The sequence below is a fragment of the Montipora capricornis genome, chromosome 2, assembly GCF_036669925.1.
Source record: "Montipora capricornis isolate CH-2021 chromosome 2, ASM3666992v2, whole genome shotgun sequence".
Classification (NCBI taxonomy): domain Eukaryota; kingdom Metazoa; phylum Cnidaria; class Anthozoa; order Scleractinia; family Acroporidae; genus Montipora; species Montipora capricornis.
The window spans coordinates 26,240,872-26,249,384 of record NC_090884.1 but is presented as its reverse complement, the minus strand read 5'-3'; the positions used below and the strand labels follow the sequence as shown (position 1 = coordinate 26,249,384).

Below are 8,513 nucleotides of genomic sequence, written 5' to 3'. Positions count from 1 at the left end.
GGGTGGTTTCCAGGCCACTTGCTAAAGCCAACCGTTCAACGGTTGCTTGAGTTTGAAATTCGAGGCGTAATCTCGTATTTTGAAAGAGAAGTCCCACCACACAACCGAAAAAATGCACCTAGTACAAACTCGAAATAAACAAGAGGAAAGCCCCGACCTGGTTGCGCTTGGTTTTGTTGAATCCCTACGATCCCCACCTCGTTGAAAAGAAAAAACAAATGAACACAGTTTGATCCCAGTGAAACCCGCGCCCAAACACTGACGTGGGACAGTGACGTAAACTTAGCAAGGAAATTGTGAAAGCTCTCTTGGAGCATATCATAAGACGTCACACACCAATATTGCGGTGCTTCCTTGGTAGTAGTACGCTCACTTCCAATTTTGGGAAATCCGTCTGTAAAAAGGGAGGGTGGGGGGTTAGGAGGTGCAATAAGACATGGTTTATCACGGGAATTATATTTTTAAAATTTTGTATTTATCGATATTAGAAAGAAAAAGCCCATCAGACTATTCACTCGAACTGAAACCTCGTTCATCCAAAATGAAAGTCCATTCGCCCGGACCCTGCTTTTTAAGATTATTAATTCTAGAAACTGGATGAATTTAAACTTTGCTTGTTTTTTGTTCTGTTAGAGCGACTTTCGTATGACCTTGAAAAAGTGTTCGCCATTTGTTTCACGGACCAATATTTGCAACAATATGAGCAGTAACAGTTAAATTGCCCAATCCACATCACTGCATTTAAAATAATGTCAAAGCCGAAATGCCGATCGCTTTCCAGACATTTGGTTTTATCAACGGAGTTGATAATGTAAATTGGCCACCGTACAGAGATTCTAAAAGCTGACGTTTCGAGCGTTAGCCCTTCGTCAGAGCGAATCCGTTATTAATATGGATTCGCTCTGACGAAGGGCTAACGCTCGAAACGTCAGCTTTTAGAATCTCTGTACGGTGGGCCAATTTACATTATCAACTCCGTTGATAAAACCAAATTTTTGTATACTACTTCCCCACCGACGCACCACCACCAGTTTCTTTAGAAACTACCCCTTCATTCATTTGCTTTCCAGAAAGTTCCGTGGAGAGATGACGTTGTTTGCATCCGCGTTTCGCTAAGCCAATGAAAATGCGCACTCGTTTCTTTTTGTCGATAAAACAGTGAAATGCTTTGCATTTTTGTTCACGTTCTGTTTTCACGTTTATATTTCAAGGTCATAGGAAGAGCTGCTTTATCAAACACGGATTAAATGTGTCACATAATCTAATCAAAATAGTTTCCAGGAATTTTGTTTGCCTCTGTTTAGTCAATACGTATTGGGCGAACAAACGTTTTAATACGGGCAAACTGGCTTCGGGCGAAAACACCTGTTTCCGTCATAACCGGGAAGAGCTGCAACGAGATTTACCTTCAATTGGATCAGGGATTGTGGCCAATCCTAAAGCACAGAAATACTACTTCAAACCTGTCGATAAATAGCATTTGAGCAAAACAGAAAAACCGATCAGATCTTTTTGTACCTCTAAGGATGCTCCAACCCAAAAGAGTAACACGTATCCACTGGTTGTTAGGACGACCTTGGAATCCGGACTTTTGTCTAACAAACACCACCTTTTTATCTTTTCAAGCTCTTCGGCAGCAAAAGATGAATCCAGACGATTCATTAAGGCGAGTGATGCTAGAGCACAGAAGGTCGAGCCACCTGCAAAATGATAATTTTAAAGCAACCCATAATGACAGTCTCTAAACAGGGTGTGTCAATTGCTGTTACCATTGAGCAGCTTAAGCAAAAGACCTTTTGAGCGATTCGTTTGGTTTTCTTGTGCAGACAATAGCAAACTAGTCACCTCCTGCTAGACAGACTTTCGGCTGTTAACTGTTCATAGCCATTAGTAACGGTCAATAGGACGGCTATATTGAAAACAACTGGGTGACAAGTAAATATGTCACCCTCAGTAAATCAAGTATCACTACTATCAGACATAGTTTGATGCTACCTTTTACTTGACACCTATTTGCATCCTATCCTATTGGGATTATTGAAGTGTGTTCGACAGTCGCTTTGGAGGCAAAGGAGAAGTGTAAGGAAAGAAACAATCTTATAAGAACAACAATAATGACGTGCGCGATCGTCGTTTGCGCATATGACGTATCAATGCAGGTATGACTTAATTCAAGATGGCGCTGAAAAAGCAGAAAACAAAAAACCAAAAAGTGCGAAAGCTCATCCTATGCACAGGCTACCCAAGATTGGGAACTTGCGTTCTCCTGATATCGAATGCAAAAAAGAAAGACGCTAATTTTTACTAGGAGTAATAATTGATTATGAAGTGCGTTGACGTTGGAAGACCCTTGGAGGTTGGAATCACTAGACGACCCCAGATGCCATGAAGACGATGCACTTATGTAAAGGACTTATATCGAAAGTATGAGGCTTGTGGAATGTGGCTAAAAATGGAAAGTTTGGGGTAAGAGGTGATAACGTCATAAAAACTAAATTGCTGAAAGTGAAGACGACCCGACTCAGGTTGTGTATAATTATTAGACATGTGCAATATATGTATGGGAGGACGCAATTATGAGGACCCTTTCCTTTTTGAGCCAATCAGTACAAGCATTTAAATAGGCCCTTGTGGTAACTTTGGTTCATCCCTGAACAGGGTTGTCAAAAACGTTGGGTCTTTGAATTATTGGTACTTTTTGAGCTACATTCAAAACTCTCCAAACCAGAGCAGCATCAAACTACGTCTTATTGTCAACATGGTCGCAGTGTAAGCCTTAACTTTCCTTATCAGTATTATTGTAGTAAAAAAAAACGTCTTACAGTACCATGAGCTTCCAAGCATGGTCCTTGGCCAAATCCAGAGTCGTAAGACTAATAGAAGAGGAGCAACAACAAAAATGCAACTGTAAAAATGAATATTTGCAGAAAAACTATAGAGCCAGAACATGCCAACAATAGAACAATAAAATGCAAATTGATACAAACAAATTGAGGGGATCAGGCTTGATTCCATGGTAAGAGCAGTTCCCCTTCACCAACCAGGCCAGGTAGCATATACCCAGCAAAAATTGACTCAAGTACCCCATCCCCCATCCCCCATCCCCCCCAGGCAATCCCACCAGCTTTGCTGGCTAGTCACAGGTCCCCTAAACTCTGCTCCTCCATCTGCATTTACCCTGACTGAAAAATAATGCTAAACCTCACACTCATATTATTTTTGGAAACAGGTTGAAAATTCTTGGCCTTATCACGACAATCTGTTATCATCCATCAAAGTTGAAAATGGTGTTTTTGACTGGGAATTCAGTATGATATAAGATCAAAACACCGTTTTGTGCACCAAACTGTATTAAAAACAATTATAGTCTTGAAAATTTGAGCTGAACCTGACAAAAACTCTTTGAGTTGTTGCTCCATAAAGGGGCCACTCTTAAGCAACAAAATTTCTAAATCTGAGAAAGTGCCAAGCATTTAACTTTTCATTGTCAAGTCACGACTGACTGATCAGAAGCTCCCACCAACATGAATCCTGTTATTAAAATTTAGTCACTCAGACCAAAGGGACTTTTCAAAATTCAATAGATTTAAATATTTCCTACTTAATATTTCTGCAAAACAACGATTTTCAGAACTTTCATTATTATTGAACATATGATGACACCTTAAGTGCATTTTTGGACAAAGTGCCGTTAGGAAGCAAGCCATGGCAATGTCCTGAGGCTACTGAATAATTATATTATACCACTATACTTCAAACAAACACATGTTCGAATGCAATTCTTAGTTCCATCATTCTCTTATCCCATTATAAGCCCTCTTGGCCATGGGAAATCCATGGATGTACAGTGTACATTATACTTACAGGCCTCAACCAATAATATTTCAATTAGGTATACATGTAGCAAGTATTAGTAAAAATGCATGACAAATCGTTAATTACCCTACTTTCCTTGATGTATTGTACTACTTTTGGTATATCAATTCCATTCCAGTCATTTAAAATGTAGCTAATACAACATGCACAGTAGATAAACCGCATGTCATTCTCACTGCCATCTACTGTTGGCTGGAAGCTGTAAGAACAAAAAAACCCAATAGCTTCCTTACTGACAGGCACTAGACTACAGAATAACTTATACAGTATGATAGCATTCATGGGCTGTCACATGTATACCAACAACACTGACCTTCCATCGGGGAGCTGTAATATCTTTAATGACTTGATAACAGCTGGTTTATTGACTTGAGATAAATCATCTCCCAATATGAGAAGACTTGCAAGGGCAGTGTATGTCATGGCCACGTGACTACAGTCATAATCAAAGGTGCCCTATAAAATATTATTGTAATGAAAAAGTGCATGTATTAGGTTTGTTGACTGTCAATGAGATCTGTTAATACAAGTTGAATTAATTGTGTGGTGTTTGCCAAAATGATTCTGGGCATGTTATAGTCACCTGTAAAGGAAAAAAAAAGAGAGCCTTAAGGATAATGCCTACTAATTCAAAGGTATTCTTGCACCGGTTTATGATTATGCGTGAAATGTAGATCTTAAAGAGGCTAGGTCACGCAATTTTAGGCAATTTTAGCATTGATCAAATGGTCATAAAATTAACTGAAATAACAAAAGAATGGCTCAAAACTATAGAAGAACTCAAACAAAACACAGGAAGCGAAGAAGGGACAAGGATGGACAAAACTGGTGAGGATTTAAATGGATTGCATTTGGGTAAATTTGAAAAACGTTGGCCCACCAATTTTTCAAAATTATATCAGTTTATATCAAAATGTCATTTCAAACAGCTGGAAATCATTCTCAGTTGTTATGTGGCCGTGATTTTGCAAATGAAAGACTCTTGCTCTGCCAATTTGACGTTTAGAGCTCATAACTAACAAAATTAAACAAAATTACCAAAAACAGCGTGACCTAGCCCCTTTAACAAGTGTTATTGAAATCCAAAAAGAAAACTGGGGGTAACCACGCATTTTTCGAAGATAGTTAATCAACAATATTTGTAAAAAGCTTTAAAATACAAAGCAAAGTATGGCATTCTTTCTCAAATTGAAGCTTAATTATCTCTCACAAATGCATGGTTACCCCCAATTTTCTTTTTGGATACCAAGAGTACTTACTGAGATCTACTTTCTCTGGATAGTTTTAAACCATGCAAAAATATCACTGTATTAGTAAGCACCACTGATAGGAAACCCGAGTATCTCGAGATGTGCAGAACGTATGCACATGCAATAACAATAGTAGTCACTGTCCTTAAGTGATGTGGTCTGGTCACCACATGCTTAGGAAGGAAGATGAATTTTAATCTGCACAGTCTGCAGTCTGCGTTTTTCAGTGTCCCAAAATTGGGGTGTGTATTATACACGGCGCATATTATACACAGGTAAATACGGTATAGAAGACTCAATACCACTGCATGTGACACAGCTTGTTTTTCTTACATGCTAATGTACTCCTCTCACGATTTGAACCTGTTGGGACTTCTGCACCACTTCCGAGGGACAAGCTTTTTGTGGAATGGTTTTGAAGTTGTTAAAAATCTCCCAGCACACGTTTTTTAGGGTCTAAAATCACTCGGCTACGCCTTGTTTCAAACCCATATAACCACTGCTGCTTGTTTTTTAAACATTATGTAGCCTCTGAATATCCACTACAATGATGAATACCTGTAGAACAACATTCTTTTTATTTTTATTTGCCACATAACACGAAGAGGACAAGCTTTTCAGCCAAGACGACTCATGCATGCAACCCAGCAATTTGTAATACATGTATGATGAAAATTGTCAGGAAGAAATAAATTAATTCAAGTCAGTGAACGTGTAATATTTGATAAGATACAGTATTTTACCTTGACAAAGGACTTATGACAAGCTGTTGCAGATGAACCACGGAAACCACATCTCAAGACACCCTCTTCAGCTAAAATGTAAATGATTCCAAGCACTCACAGTCTGACTTTTAATGGGCCTGCCTAAGATTTCATATCTAAATTATTTCCTGATATTTATGTTTGGTTAGTGATTACTCCTAAATACCAACAATAATTCCTGGCAAAAGTGTGTAACTACTAAGCATACAACCCTCTTTGGGGAAAGACTTTTGAAGAATTTGCTAACTCAGACTCTTCTCCTTCAGAGGATGGTGAGTCCTTTGGGCTTTTTTCTTATTCAATGACCTCACTTAATCAAGAGACTGCACTGTGCTCACTACTTTCAATTGCAAGAATAATTAACAATTATGCCATGAGCGCGCGTTGGATATGAGATGGTAAATAGCCAACGAGGCACGTAGCGCCGAGTTGGCTATAACCACTCTCATATCCAACAAGCGCGAATGGAATAATAATTATTATTGTTTTATTAAATTCCTTAAACTCCAAAAGTTTAGAAGTACGAAATATGAGCGAAAAAAGCGAGAAAATCCTAGTGAAATCGAAAAAAGTTGATGAGGATGCGATGTTGTGTAATACCTCGTGGTCAGACAGATGCAGGCTCATCACAAAAACATTTCTTACCTTTTCGCATATCTCTAAGCTTTGAAAGTGATCCAAACTTTCCACAAAAACGTTTTTCTTTGCTTTATACCGAAAGAAATTTCGCTTTCTGGCGTAAACGTTTTTAGTTTATCATTACGCTAAGCGCAATCATTTACCATATAAGGTCAAACTAAGGTATATGAGCTGATAAAAGAGATTGAGTAAACCAATAAGAGCATGCAACATATGTTACATGTACCTCAGTTTTCAGATAACACATAAATGATTCATACAGACTGTATGGCTTAGAACCTATCCCACAACTCAAATGAATCAAATGAAGAACCTTTTAAAATATGTAAGAAGCTATTAAGCTGAATTGTCGATGTAATACATGTACACTAATTTACTTTCAAAAATACATGTAACTGCTGGACATTCTCATAGTCATTACAACCTGTACAGTGTTTACTCTAGTCAATACATATGTTGTGGTTCAACTGTTTAAATTCTTGCTTTAAAATTTTTTAAACCAGTTCAATTTTGATGTTTCTTTGCCTGATATTCATTATATGATAGGGAAAATTGAACGGGTTTAAAAAAGTTTGAATTAGGAAAAATGTAGTTTGATTGATGGTGAGGGGGATGAAGACACAGCTTCATCACCACAGTCAAGAACCACACAGCACTTTAATAACATCCACAAAAAAGCAGACCAGTTCTGTTCCAAATTCAATGTCCATACCATAAAATGAATCAGATACCCTTACATTTTGTTCATTTTGTTTTACAGTTTTCAAACTTTATGCCTTTTAGATAAAAGGTTTTTTATATTGAAAATAATATTGCCAGACTTACTTGATTGAGAAGTGTCTGGTAGCTTTTGGTTAGAATAAATCCATTCTATAATCCTTTTCTTGTTATCTTCAACTAAATGAAGAGAATTTAAAATATCCAACCCTGAGAGTGCAAAGAATGCAACTGTTACTCTGAAACAAAGAGAACAGTGATATTATTATTCATAACTCACCTAAAATATTCTCATCACAAAGAAAAGTATCTTTTCCAAAGGCAACCACATTTTTTGCTAGCTTTTACACAAAAATTAATAACTTTCTGTGAGCAAACAAAATTGTTCAGAGTCATTTATTAAATAAACAAAATTGGAAGATATTGGGGACCTTTAGATTCTAGCCAAGGACAAGGACAAGAATGAGTTTTGAATGTCCGTTTTTAGCGAAAATACTTAATGTATAGCAACTGTAGGAATGCTCACTTAGTCTTATTGCTGGTAACTAAGCCTTTTTGATGATCGAAAAATACCAAAAGTGCTACCCTGTTGTTGACTTGTTTTGACGTGACAACATTTTTTGCAAAACCTCGTACTAAAATGACGACAATATCACATTTTTCCTGCCAAAATGATGCTGGTTTGCATATGCTCACTGTTGCTCTAATGAGAAAATCTTGATCTCGCCCTCGTCCTCGCCCTAATTTAAAGGTCCCTATTTTATGAGTATCCCATTGTCAAGCCAGTGAGAGGCAAGGACCCATTAAGTGACGCTTTGAAGTTATTTATTGAATAAAATATCCATTAGAAAATGGAATGTGATTAGATAACGATAATGATAACATCTTCATTTTTTCAGCGAGTGATTAACCCATTGACTCCAGGGGGTTCCCCATTGACGAGTAACATCGTCTGGCATTGTGTGGTTCCGGAAAATATCCATACCCCCCCACGGATGGTTAATGGAAATTCCTAGGGGTTGGGGTGGCTATAGGGTAGAAATTTCCGAGGAGTATGGGGGATGCCCACAAGAGGAATTTTCCACAGGGTTGTAAAAGATGCGATCGATCGTACGAGACATACGTGGATTATTTTGATTTGTAGCACAACAAAAATTAGAAATAGATGCCCTTTCGTGTCGGTAAAAGTCTTGCCTGTCACTCCCCTGGTAAGTGGTGTCTTTGTGCATAGAGCCTTCTGCGCGTATTTTCTTAGGATCGAGAGGGT

The 8,513-nt window shown here is 38.0% G+C and overlaps 1 protein-coding gene across 1 annotated transcript in view; it reads right to left on the bottom strand.

Moving 5' to 3' along the window:
- Nucleotides 1-8,513, bottom strand: part of LOC138039183 (geranylgeranyl transferase type-1 subunit beta-like) — a 30,051-nt gene that overhangs the window by 15,352 nt on the left and 6,186 nt on the right. The window contains exons 2-6 of the mRNA XM_068885369.1: nucleotides 7,355-7,485; nucleotides 5,870-5,940; nucleotides 4,190-4,332; nucleotides 3,943-4,075; nucleotides 2,828-2,873 (exon numbers count right to left, since the gene is read on the bottom strand). Of these exons, the coding sequence (XP_068741470.1) occupies nucleotides 2,828-2,873; nucleotides 3,943-4,075; nucleotides 4,190-4,332; nucleotides 5,870-5,940; nucleotides 7,355-7,485 (524 nt within the window). The remainder of the gene's footprint in view (nucleotides 1-2,827; nucleotides 2,874-3,942; nucleotides 4,076-4,189; nucleotides 4,333-5,869; nucleotides 5,941-7,354; nucleotides 7,486-8,513) is intronic.